This window comes from Zootoca vivipara, chromosome 6, assembly GCF_965207765.1.
Source record: "Zootoca vivipara chromosome 6, rZooViv2.hap1.1, whole genome shotgun sequence".
Taxonomy (NCBI): domain Eukaryota; kingdom Metazoa; phylum Chordata; class Lepidosauria; order Squamata; family Lacertidae; genus Zootoca; species Zootoca vivipara.
Window position 1 is genome coordinate 42,186,562 of NC_142589.1, and position 13,721 is coordinate 42,200,282.

At 42.2% G+C, this 13,721-nt stretch overlaps 1 protein-coding gene across 2 annotated transcripts in view; it reads left to right on the forward strand.

The window, feature by feature from the left end:
• Positions 1-13,721, forward strand: part of CDH11 (cadherin 11) — a 104,158-nt gene that overhangs the window by 77,955 nt on the left and 12,482 nt on the right. For both annotated transcript variants that reach the window (XM_035118381.3, XM_088672012.1), the window contains exons 7-11: positions 1,158-1,345; positions 4,232-4,485; positions 6,315-6,451; positions 9,023-9,144; positions 9,967-10,084. In XM_035118381.3, the coding sequence (XP_034974272.1) occupies positions 1,158-1,345; positions 4,232-4,485; positions 6,315-6,451; positions 9,023-9,144; positions 9,967-10,084 (819 nt within the window). The remainder of the gene's footprint in view (positions 1-1,157; positions 1,346-4,231; positions 4,486-6,314; positions 6,452-9,022; positions 9,145-9,966; positions 10,085-13,721) is intronic.

The following is a 13,721-nucleotide window of genomic DNA, read 5'->3' on the forward strand; positions in this document are numbered from 1 at the left end:
GCATACCTCATAGGACTTGAATATATTCATAAGGGCTAAACAAAACTCAGGAAGGGGGGTTCTTTTCAAGAACATTAGAAATTGAAATATAAAACAAAATCAGTAATTTGAAAACATTTATGCCTACTAAAACCAGATTACACGCCAAACTTGCATACTTTGCTAGGTTTTCTGGAACAGAAAGGGTTTTAGCACATGCTGAAAATAATGTAGTGAAGTTGTCTGCCTATTGTAAATAATGCAGTGAGAGTATTTATTAATGGGCAGGGATTTAGGCGGTAAGCTCTTTGGCTCATCATTCTTGCCTTTGCATCTCAATAAAATGGCAAGCACACTGATGATTTTATATCCTAATTTTAAGAAGCTCCGGACCTTAGTGTTGCATTTTTAAGTCTGAAAATACGGTGATCAAGCTTTCCTTAGCACCTCAGCCCTTGCTCCCCCCCCCCGCTAGACCAATTGCAGTCATTAGCAGTCATTAACAGTCATCAACAGGTTTACCACTCCTATCAGCCCATCACCCATTCCCATCACCCCCACCCCCCACCCTCTGAATATATATAAGGGTCTGACTGCTTCTGTTTCAGTGTATCTGAAGAAGTGTGCATGCACACGAAAGCTCATACCAAAATAAAAACTTAGTTTGTCTTTAAGGTGCTACTGAAGGAATTTTTTTTATTTTGTTTGGGGTTGGTGTGGGTTATTATATTGTTGCATTACACTAGATTTGATCTATTTTGACATATCTACCAAGAAAGCCCTGAACGTCTGCCAAATAACTCCTAGGCATTTGGGAGGATTATTGAATGTGTTATGGAGGGCACTGCCAGTTCACCATCAAACCATGTGACCTGAAACTGCATTCTCAAGTGCACTCAACACTTTCATGCAGCTGTGCATTGCAGAGGAAAATTAGTAGTGGCAGGTAGACTGTCAGTAGGTCTATACAGAAGTACCCAACATACAGGAGTTATTTCCAGAGCTGTGACAGATGGTAGTCCATTGGAGGGCAGCACATTGACTACTTCTGCTCTATGAGATGTCTTGAGTTTTAGCACTTTCTGTGCTGCCTTTTGTGCATATAGTTTAAGCAAGTGAAAAGAATGCACGCAAAGAAACTAATAATGGCTCATTATTAATAAATGCTATTTGCCTAGGTGTTTATCAGATGTCAATATCAGAAGCAGCCATCCCAGGGGAGGAAGCTGGAAGAGTGAAGGCCAAAGATCCAGATATTGGAGAAAATGGCTTAGTAACTTACAACATTATTGATGGAGACGGTATAGAGATGTTTGAAATTACAACCGATTACGAGACTCAGGAAGGGGTTGTGAAGCTTAAGAAGGTAAGCAATGCGATCCTTTCATTCCTGTTAATGGATAATATACTTCATTTTCTTCCCATGCCTTGCAGAAACTATAATAGCCATAGATTATTGCTCATGGTAAGAAAATCACAGCAAATGCAGTTTTGGATAATTTGTTTATGAAGCTATGATTAACTTCCAGCATCCCATTTTACTGTTATCTGCTAATGCCTGGAGCCAGAATGGAAGGAAAGAGATTATGAAAAGAAAGCATTGATGCATAGAAGCTTCTTAACATCTTTTTAAAGTGAAGGAAGTACATTCTTCTTTTACTGATCTTCCACTTGAGAAATCAACACCATTCGTTCTTCAAAGCATATTGCGTATTAACTTGGAAGTAAATGATAGGATTGCTTTGGTTATAATCAAGCATTCATTTTCAAGTTGGCAGTACGGTGTGAATTTTTGGATAATGTGAAAATTACAAGAGATTTCTTTTTGTGCCTGCTTTTCTGATGAAAACTTAATTTCTGCTGTCAATATTCCTTCCAAATGCATTCAGTGCTGAGAAAAAGAAAGGGGGAGATGGGAAGAAAGGAAGCCTGGGCTGAACGGCATTATATTCCCATCAAGAGATTCAACCAGCCTAAGCCACTTATCTGCTTTCTGCTTGCAATTCAAAAATGAATTCTTTTATTGTACAGCTGATGTCACTGCTGAAATCAATCTGAACATCAAATAATGCTAAATCCCAAATGAAAGTAGCTATGTGCTCAGTGTCATTAATGAGAAACTTTTAACCAACACCGTAAACTGATTTCACAGTATATTTTACTTGGGCTGACTGCTTCTCAGGATGTCCTAAGAGGCCACCAACTTGCATGGCTTTAAAAGAGGATTGGACAAACTCATGGAGGATATGGCTATCAGTGGCTACAAGCTCTATCTGCTGATGGATGGCCACCCCTACTTGGCCCTGGACACACTGACCAGATGCTTGGAGGCTGTGGCTGGATGGATTTGTGGGAGCCAACTGAAATTAAATCATTCAAAGGCAGAGGTCCTCTGGCTGGGTCGGGATGGTATAGGGTTGGGGGACCAACTCCATTCTCTTGCGGGGGCTCAATTAGTGCCAGTGCCTTCCGTTAAGAGTCTGGGTGTAATCCTTGATGCCTCCCTTTCCATGGAAGCGCAGGTTGCAGCAACAGTCAAGATGACATTTTCCCATCTGCGCCATATCAAGCAGTTGGTCCCCTACCTTTCCTGCCCCAACCTGGCCACAGTGATCCATGTGACGGTCACCTCCAGGCTTGACTACTGTAACTTGCTCTATGCGGGGCTACCCTTGAAACTGTCCCAGAAACTCCAGAAACTCAGCAGGTGCAGAGTCCTGAGCCCAGTGAGGCTCCTCATGGGGACCTTGCCATGGGAGCATATTCATCCATGGCACCCGGAGTACCGGGTCAGGTTTAAGATGCTGGTTTTGACCTTTAAAGCCCTATGCTGCCTAGGACCCTCGTACATACGAGACCGCCTCTCCTGGTATGCCCTGCAGAGGACCCTAAGGTCTATGAATAATAACAGCTTAAGGGTCCCAGGCCCTAAAGAAGCCAGATTATCCTCCACCAGGGCCAGGGCCTTTTCAGTGATGGCACCAAACTGGTGGAATGCTCTATCCCATGAGACTAGGGCTCTGCGGGACTTGATCTCCTTCCGCAGGGACTGTAACACACAGTTATTCCGCCTGGCCTTCAATTTAGCCTGATCCCTCATTCCTTTTTCCCTTCCCTTTTTTATGAAGAAACCCTTCTGGGTCCCCACATTTAAATTCTCCCCTGGTCTCCTTGCTGGCCTTAGCAGGACCAACTTGGCCAGTTAGCCCTGGTGATGCTACATTGATGTTGTATTTTATGCTGTTTTAAAGCTGATTTTAAAGTCTTTTTAATCAATGTTTTATATTTTTTGTTAGCCGCCCTGAGACCAGTTTCTAAACTGGGAAGGGTGGGGTATAAATGAATGAATGAATGAATGAATGAATGAATGAATAAGCAATGGTGACCGTCTTATATCTTCACTGCCAGAGGCAGTATGCCTCTGAATAGCAGTTGCTGAGAATCACAGGTGGGGAGCATGCTGCTGCTCTCAACCTCTGCTTGTGGGCTTCTTGTGGCCATCAGGCCATCACTGTAAGAACAGATTTACAAGCAGGATTAAACCTGGGCAGAAACAAGTGGATATCAGAACTAGAAATGGGGAGAAAGTTGGTGTAGTCTGTGCTTTCCGAAACAATTTGCAAACCAAAACAGCCATCCTTTGCAATGCAAGCAAAACTATCCACAAAACTGCATATATTCATGAAAAAGCATTAAAATGTATTATATTGGGAAAATTGTTGTCCTTAGAGAGAGCAAACAAAAGAATCCTGGAGATAATAATAATAATAATTTATACCCCGCCCTCCCCAGCCAAAGCCGAGCTCAGAGCGTCTAACACCAAATATAAAACAACTGGTTAAAATACAACTCAACAACAAGACTACATACATCAAAATTAAATTAAAATTAAAAATGCAGCCTCATATAAAAGGGAAAAAGAAAGGGGAAATGGGGGGGTGGGTGGAATCAGGTTTGATTGATACTGGGGTGTCAATCTCTTGGTCAGCCCTGAGCCACCAGCCTCAACCTTGCTACCTTTTATTTTAACTTTTATTGTTGATAAGTTATTTCAAATATCCATATTCAAGATCATAATATCATGGGTCCTTGCTTCTTCATTCCTTTAAACTCAGATTTGCAAATTCTCAAAAATTGTGCATGCATAGGAGTCTTTTTGTTTGTGACTTATGTGTATGCGTGCATGCGCACACACTTCTGTAAAAGTAGCCATAGCACTGATTCTAATATGCCATGCTTCTGTCTTTTTCAGCATCTTGATTATGAAACCAAAAGGACCTACAGCTTGAAGGTAGAGGCAGCTAATATACACATTGACCCAAAGTTCATCAGCAATGGACCATTCAAGGATACTGTAACCGTGAAAATTAATGTGGAGGATGCTGATGAGCCACCAATATTTTTAGCACCATCTTATATTCTGGAAGTAGAAGAGAATTTGGGCCCGGGTGCTCCAGTTGGGAGGGTTCATGCCAAAGACCCTGATGCAAAAAACAGCCTTATAAGGTATGCTTGCAAAATGGGAAGGATGGTTTTAGTGATGCCCTTATGGAAGTCCCCCAAATGACAATTTAAAAACCCATAAAGCTATGTTGTATATATTTCCATTGTCTTGTTTGAGTTAAGCATCCTTCTCTCCTCTCTGCCTTCTCTGGTCCACCCCACCCCCCACACCAATCAACAAGAATCTGGGCCAGAAAATAAAAATATGTGCCCCAATTTTATTTATTATTGCAACTGGAAAGTAACCCCCTACCCAGGGGATGCTTTGAAAAATAACTCAGGGGTGTGGTACTCAATGCCACAATGCAGCCAAGATCTGCAATCTGATCATAATGGCACAACAAGCAAGGCAATTGCAGCCTTCGATAACATCACACTACATACATTGTACCAATGTTAACTATAAAGGGCACATCTGTTTTATGCTATAATAACAGTTCCAAAGGAGATGCCAGATTCCATAAAAAGTTTCAGTTTTATTATGCTTTTTATATCCAACTTGTTCAGATGCCAACCGCAATGTCCAAGATTACAGAGTCAGAGTGCATAGTTTCCCAAGACCTTAACAAAGTTTTCTTAGCTAATAAAGAGGCTGTATAGATAAATGTACAGTTAATTAACTAGCAATGTTTCAATAGACTGGCAAACCATGAAGAATATAATGATGTAAATTAAGCTGACACTGGTTGTTTCCAAAATGACTTCATGGGAAATTTTTAAAACATATGGGGAATGGGTTGCATCCAAATAGTCCTATTCAGAGAAGACCCATTGAAATTAATAAACTCAAGTTAGCCATGTCAATTAACTGAAATGGATCTATTTTAAGTAGAACTAGCATTGGATACCACCCAGTATCTCCACCTTTGAGGAATATATTCACTTTTCACACAATATAGTTAAGAATGGAAATACACATTATTGGGGTTGGGGTTCTGCTGAAAATGGCACACCCCATTGTCCAGCTCTCACCCAAGTGCTAAAACATGAAATAACACTTCACATCATTGATTTCCTCAACTCCACTAGTGGTAAACAATGATGTGCAGCAGGTGACAAGAGAACCCAAAGCATTTGTCATGTCATGGGGTTGAGTCTTGCTAAACATCACGGGGTTTGTAGAGAACACAACAAACAAATGGATGGAAGAGGTATTTGGTGCTTCCAATCCAATAGTTCTGCTATCCCAATCTTATTTGGGTATTCTAAATCACATGATCATTGTCATATGAAATGGAGGAACATATCATGTTGTCCACATACTGGGTGAAGGTTTGAAGAGAGGAATCTGGTTTATTCATGTAGGTTCCCACTGTAATGTGGCACCCTTATTGCACAGATTCCAAATAATATGGGGTGACTATGTACATACAGGAGGGTCCATTATTCAGGCATTCCCTCAACCTATGGAAATGGTAGCAAAGGAGCCATAATGTGTTTCAGTGGTAGATGTGGAGCCAACAGGTGCATCCCTGAAGTAACATGCCTCCTGCTTCACACAATTGTAATCACATGATTCAGAATGCACCAATAGGCAACCTATATCTCTGGCAATGCATAGCTCTACACTTATGTTTCTTTCTGCTAAAAGACTGCTATGAAACAATGGTGCTCATGTAGGTATTAGAAAAGAAAATCCATTTTGATAGTGATGATTAAGTTAAGTCTAATTACTATTTTTTATCTTGCTAAGCACAGTGCCTCCAAACAATCCCCCCAAATAATAATAATAATAATAATAATAATAATAATAATAATATGTGGTACACTGTCTAGGAGACACTAAATGGATTGAATAATTCTCTAATTACTTCATTTGCATCCCCTTTTAGTTATATAATTGATCGTCACACTGACCTCGACAGATATTTCAGTATCAGCGCAGAAGATGGTTCAATTACAACCACAAAGAAACTGGATAGGGAAGAGATGGCCTGGCATAATATCTCGGTGTTTGCATATGAACTCCGTAAGTATTCAACAAACAGTTATATATACTTTTCATGTAAATTATATTAAAATGACACAGACTCCATTCTGAGCAAAACTTGAGGTACATTTCAGGTAAATTTTGAGCCAATTTATTGGAAGACTTTTCTAAGAAAAGTTCTGAGATTCCACCCCCCCCAACTCCTGCAGAGTTTTTTCTTCTTGATACTACTCACCATTTTGTAGTGTGTGTGTGTTGGTCATCTTAGGTCTGTGCATTGTGGAGGATGCAAAATTGTAGCCAGTCTACCAGTGCAACAAGAAACAGAGGTGCCAGCTTTTCAAGAGGGATATGAGACATCCTGATGTTGCATGTGTGATGTCCTGCAATGTCCTCTGGATATTAAGGGGCGCAGCCCCCTAATATATATATATATTTGGGGGCGGGGCTGAAACTGCTTCAGCCCATAGGAGTTGGTGCCAATGGCAAGAAATGAACTTTGGAGGAGGGATCTTAGTGGGGGAGAAAGAAAATGTACTAATGGGGAGCCTTAACCCACAAGAAACTGCTGGATAACTTACCCTTAGAGAAATTCAGTGAAATGTTACCCAGTATCCACGATTGCCCAGGCAGGTGCATTATGTGACCCATGAGAGCCAGACTGAACAACCAAATCAGACCAAACCTTTATTGACAACAGCAGGCAGGGCAAGGGTTGGCATGGCATTGGGTTCCACAAGCTCATGTTGATAGAATGGATTCTCTGGGTTTGGATCACTCCAAACCTGTACAATGTTGGCCAGTGACCTTGCCATAGTGCAAGCCAAGCAAGCAAGGTCTCACTGGGGGACCAGGGTGCAGACTCCAACCAGGCAGATACCGAACCTTCTCTTGGGTTTGCCATGGTCAATCCTCCCCTCAGGGCCCTTATGCCCCCCCCCATGTACTATGTTGATCCTGATCAATGCCATTTCCGTCCTCATACAAACAAAGGTAAGTCATAATTTCACTGAGGTGAAGAAAAGCCCATCCAAGTGCCAATACAATGGTACCTCTGGTTACAAACGCTTCTGGTTACGCACGCTTCGGGTTACGAGCTCCGCTAACCCGGAGGTAGCTGCTCTTGGTTGTGAACTTTGCCCCGGGATCCGAGCGGAAATTGTGCCGGAGGTGCACACGCAGTGGGAGACCCCCATTAGTGAAAAGCGCGTCTCAGGATAAGAATGGTTTCAGCTTAAGAACAGACCTCTGGAACAAATTAAGTTCATAACCAGAGCTACCACTGTAGTAGATTGAGAGAGAAAAAAATCATTTCCGGCCCTGTCATCCAACGACCTAGCATTGCTCAGTGAAGGCTCTAACCCGAGGGTGGGCAGGCGGGAAGCTCTCAAAGCAAAATGGCTCTGAGCTCCAGGGGAAGCAGCCTTAAACAGGCTTCCCCTCCCCTCTGCAGCAAGGCTCATGGGGCAGCTTTTTCCCATGAGCCCATCACACAGAGAAGATACTGGACAAAACCTTGGGCCACAGTGCTGCGGGGTAAAGGTGTCCTGTGCTTATTGGGCATGGAACGGGGCATAAATTTGAGAAGATTAAGAGACCATTTGCATATAGCTCTAATTAGAACCCTGTTGACCTGTATTTACTCTGCTCCAACAGAAAAGCTGCTTTATGTATACAAACGTGCAAAAAAGAAAAGCTTTTTTTGGAATGTATGGAAACTCTAGGGGGAAAATTGGGCCAACTTTTGTTGCTCCCGAGAATCATTAATCCTATTCAGATCTTGTTAACTTTGCCTATTGATGTCTCCTGAAGGGCAGGAGTGGTCAGTGAGAAGGGACAGCACTGTGCACCCACCTGACCTCCCAGCAATGGAGTCACTGCTGCTTATCAGGAGAAGGGCATGTCAGTGAGGAGCTTAGCACTGTGGGGGCTGATATGCCCACAAAGCACTGATCACCCACCAATTTGCTCCTGTCCTAGTAACCAGCAGCGACTTTGCTGATAGGGGGCCCAGTTCACAGCACCACCCCTCCTCACCAACAGTTCCTGCTAATGGGACATTCTGACCTGAATTAATGCATTCCTTGATTCCCAGGTAGAATTATTATTATATTTGTTTTTATTTGCTCTTTGAAGTTGGTTAGGTTAGGGTTACCAGACGCCCCGGTTTCCAGGGAGCAGTCCCCAGATTTGCTAATCTGTCCCCAAATTCCGTCCCTGGAATGTCCCCAGATTTGCAGATCTGTCCCCGGGAAACGTGGCAGCGGCAGCCTCAGCAGCCCAGAGCCATCCTCATCAAGTATGCTTTGTGGCTCTGCAGGGAACTGAATGTCCAGGCTAACACTATGGATATTTCACCAGTGCCCGGATATATATAGAGAGAGGTTCCTGAAAAATTATGTTTTTATGTTAGTCTATGTAAGCTTATGCCTTAAGAAAACTTAAAGGAGCCACAGGGCTTTGGGAGCAAAGGCAAGAAAAGAGATTTACTACTCTACTCCTAATATCAATGGTCGAAGATAGGATTTATGTGGGTGGGGGAGCTAACTTTGTTTCTTGTGTTTTTATCCCATGTTGTGACTTTTTTTTTCTTCTACAAAACTGTTGTAGATAATCGGCACCAGGAAGCCAAAGTTCCAGTAGCAATCAAGGTCCTTGATGTAAATGACAATGCTCCCAAATTGGCATCTCCCAATGAAGCAGTTGTTTGTGAGAAACCACAGACCAATGAGGTAACCTCTGCCACACAAACCTCTCATTCGTGGGTGGGAGAGATGAAATGAGGATGTTCATTTTTCTTAAGTGCAGAGTCGCAGAGAAAATTCAGCTTAACATAGAAAGAAATTCTTGCCAAGTTTCTTAGAAGAGCCAATACTGTCTATCTGAGGGCCTTTTTTCCTATAAAAAAAAGGGGGGGTTAAGTTTTATTCATATTTTTCAAGGTAGTTACAATTATAGCACACACACACCCTTTTAGAATATAGAAAGCTGTTTTATACCAGATCACAGCTCTTTCTAGCTCAGTATTGTCTACATTGATTGGCAGTGGCTCTTCAGGTAACACAAAAAGTTTTTACCAGCCCTATCTGGAGATGCCAAAGATTGGACATGGGACCTTCTGCATGCAGAGCAGATGTTCTACCACTGCGCTGTAGCCTTTTCCCCTTTAAAAGGGGCTTAGCCAGATTGGTGGAGGGAAGGTCTGTCAATGTCTACAAGCAGTGATGGCTGGCTGCATTTTGCATCCAGGTTCAGAGGCTGAATGCCACTGAACAACCAATTTCTGGGGAGCAACAGTGCAAGAAGAAAGTTTCCCATGCACCTTGCTTGTGGGCCCCTTTGTAAAATTGGTTGCTAGACAAGAAAGGACTTTGGTCTGATCCAGCAGGGCTCTGCTTAGATTCTTAGGATGTAAGATGTGCTGGGCAATAGTTATATGAGATTGCACCCTAAAGGAAGCTGCACAATTTTCACTCAAGAGCCTATTTGGTGAGATGGGGAGAGGAATGACTTTTTAGATGCACTGCATGCTCACAAGAGCCTTTCTTTTACAGCCATTAATAACAATTACTGCAGAGGACAAGGATGATGCAGCTAATGGCCCAAGATTTATCTTTGGGTTGCCACCTGATATGATCCAGAAGCCTAATTTTACTCTCCGAGATAACCGAGGTTTGTGAAGACAGGAGTAAACTAATTGTTCTTATCATGCCATACTGTAATACTTCAGTTAGCCATGCCCGCCTATCTGGGGCTGAGACTTGTTGCAAAGGATGGGCGGTGGGGTGAAATGTGAAAACAATGTTCAGAGGCATTCCTTTAGTGCATCGTCACCAGCATTTATCCTAATAAATACATGTAGTATAGAATCTGTAAGATTAATGCCTTGGGATTGCAAGTGCTAGTGAGGAGAAAAGGCTTAATATGTAGGTTCTTCTTTATTAAACTGCGGCAATTTCAGGAACATCTGCTAGCACGTCATCTCTGAGCTGGTAACAGTGGCAGAGGAAGGGTGTGTGGGCCGCCCCAGGTGTCATCACTGAGGGGGGGTGACAAAATGACCCCCCCCCCAAAGGAGAGAATTTTTAAAAATATTTTTTTTAAAAAAATGGGCTCCTGAAACTTTTTAGTTCAGTCAACAAATGTGGCTGGCACTGGGTGGCACACTGCGGGGGCCAGCAGTTACCATGGGGCCTGCAGTGTGCCTGAGCCACATGTCTCTCCTGAGAGTGACATGGTGGCTTGGGTGCCTGCAGGCTCCACACTGCCTGAAATGGCAGCGTGGGGCTTGCGTCTGCCCTCCGCCTCTCCCTCAGCTGAGGGGGAGGCGGCAGAGAGGCTCCATGCAGCGTGCCCCGCCCCCAGCTGCAGGATGCATGGGCCACACCCAGCACCAGAGCGGCTAGCTACGCCACTGGCTGGTAACACAAATAAAATGGTCACATGGCAGCCTTCTGTTTTGCTGGGGCCTATCAGATTGTAGGAAAAATGGTCTGTTGCTTCCAATAGGCGGGAGGATTAATTTTAAAAGAAAAAGAAAAATGATAAAGGGCTGAACTATGGTACTCACTCCCAAAAGAGGCAGTGATGGCCTTCAACTTGAATGGCTTTAAAAGATATCCGAAGAAGTGTGCGTGCACACGAAAGCACATACCAAAATAAAAACTTAGTTGGTCTTTAAGGTGCTACTGAAGGAATTTTTAAAATTGGCTTTAAAAGAGAATTGGATAAATTCGTGGCAGATAAGGCTATCAGTGTCTGCCAGCTATGGTGGCTGTTTTCTCCCTTCACTGTCAGAAACAGTGTGCTTCTGAATACTAGTTAGGTATCACAGGTGGAGAGAGCGCTGTTGGGCTCAGGTTTTGTTTAAGGGTTACCCAAAGGCACCTGGTTAGTCCCCATGTGAACAGAATGCCGGACTTGAGCCTTTGGCCTGATACAACAGGGCTCTTTTTTATGTTCTTATGCAATTCTTTCCACTATTGTCATTATTGTTATTTTCACTGGTGTGGTGGAAAATTCTGGGAATCCAGCACCAGTTGGAAGTTTCATTTTCCTTATCCTAATTGCTGCACATGGGTGGCAATTGTTTTTGTTTTTTTTAACAGGATCAAAGTTTGGGAAGGGGATTTAAGCTTCCTCATGTGTTGCAGGGTCAACCACAGTCACCCATCCACATGCACACACCTGTACTTTTTCTATTTAAAAAATTGCATGGTCACAAGGTCATGGGTGTGTATTCCTGCACAGCAGAGGTTGAGAGAAGATGATTCACGGGGTCCCTTCCAACCCTATGATTCTATGTCATTAGATCCTGAGCCATTTATAGGGGGGGGGAAAAATCCCTACAAATCATTTCTCCTGTAATGTTAGAGGAAATAGAGGGAATGACTAACTATGTTAAAGCAGTTAAAGAGGAAGAGAAAAGCATAAACACTAATTTAGAGCTGGGCTTCTTGTTTTTGTCGAAAATAGGAAAACCTTAACACCAAGTCACAGCCCTGGTTCCTTATAACCCCATATTACGTATTAATTAAATTATTCAAATTACCCCTCCACCATATTTTTTAAAACTGCTTCAAATGCTGAAACTATCAAAGCAATGTAGATAATCTATAAAACAATAAATCTATTCCTACAGATTACCCTGTACCCAGCGTACACAGAATCTCAGGAACCATTGACACCAATCCTGCTTCCCAAGGCAGCTAGTGGAAATACAAGGGAAAGGGGTTGAACATGGGGCTACAAGAATGCCAAATATGTTGCTAAGCTATGGCTTCTCTCAAGGCAGGCTGGTGGGACCCATAATAGGCAGAGAGCCTAGGAGGTCCCCATCTTCTTTTGACTTTTATTTTCTTGATCTCTTACAACTCACTCACCATAAACATCTCGAAGCTATTTCATTAAAACAAAAACACCATCAGCACCCTAAGGGCCCCAATTCCTATACTGTACAGAAGGAACCTCCACCTGAGATGGCATCTTCACGAGCCCCTTCCCCCTTCAGAGCGCAGTGATCTTTTGAGTGTATAAGGGGTGAGACCATATTTAACTACCTTCAACTATGTAGTTATGAACCCTTGTACCTTCGTCCAACTTTTTCATTTAGCATTGCCTTTGGAATGTTTAATGGCAAGTATCCCATTAGAAGTTATAGATTTTAAAAACTGGCTTCCATCCAAATAATCACTTAATGTCTGGATTGTTTATGGGAGGCATGGACCATTAGTTGGGTCATGTATTAACTGAACTACAGCTAACCCGTGTCAAGCTGCTATTCATTCTCTGGACTGGCACTACTGGTTTTCTTTTTTCCATTGTTTTCAATGAAAACAAGCAGTGAATTGAATAACATTCCTAACCCAGATACTTGATAATCTGTTCAACTGACTAGCTTTAGCAGGCAGCACTCTGGCAGTTTGGTGTTTTTTTTTTTTAAAAAAAACTCCTCAACAATTTAAGTCAATTGAATTTATCTGGATAGGAGGGCGGTATGAGCTTTTCATTTACTTTACCATTTCTCCAGCTAAATGATAAATTCTTTAATATATTCATGTCATTTTCATGAGTGTGTGTGTGCAGGAGGGGGAACCCACAGTGTAGTTAATTCAATTCTTTGTATGTGCGTATATTTTTAAAAGGTTAAACTAGAGAGTCAAAGTGAATAGGAGGAATTCTAAAGGCTTCTAGCGAGTAACCTTTTTTTTCTCCTGCGACAGAATGTCTTGCGATTTGCAAGTCAAATAACTTAAAATTTCTCCTTCTCCCCTCCCGCCATTTGTAAATCAGAGTAATCTTTGTATCATGCCTCCACACTCTTAAGGAATTCACTACTTTAAAAGAAAAATGGCTTTATTAACTGCAAAACCAGTTAATGAAAACTCCTATGTTTAGGCCCCTGCCAGAACTTTTAAAGTGAATACCATCCTATAATGATCATTTAATAGAGTTTCTACTCGTCTCCCAAAAGTAATTACATATTGAAATAATAAAAAAGTCACATTTTACATCCTGTTAATAGTCAGTGGCGTAACTGGCTTTCTCAAGCCCAGCTTGGTTCTACAGAAAGCATGGGATAATTGGTAATTCCATGCTGTGATAAAGCACGACACTGCTTTCATTCAGGGTGTTTACTCACATTGTATCATATTAATAGACAACCATCTTCTTACTTCACACTCTCTCTATACATCTGGTATCATTTTTAATTCCCATGGCAGTTTGGGACAGAATGTACCAGTATTGCAGGAAGATCAGAGGCAAAGCATTAAAAGTCAGTTGAAATGGATTCTTCATACAAAAATTA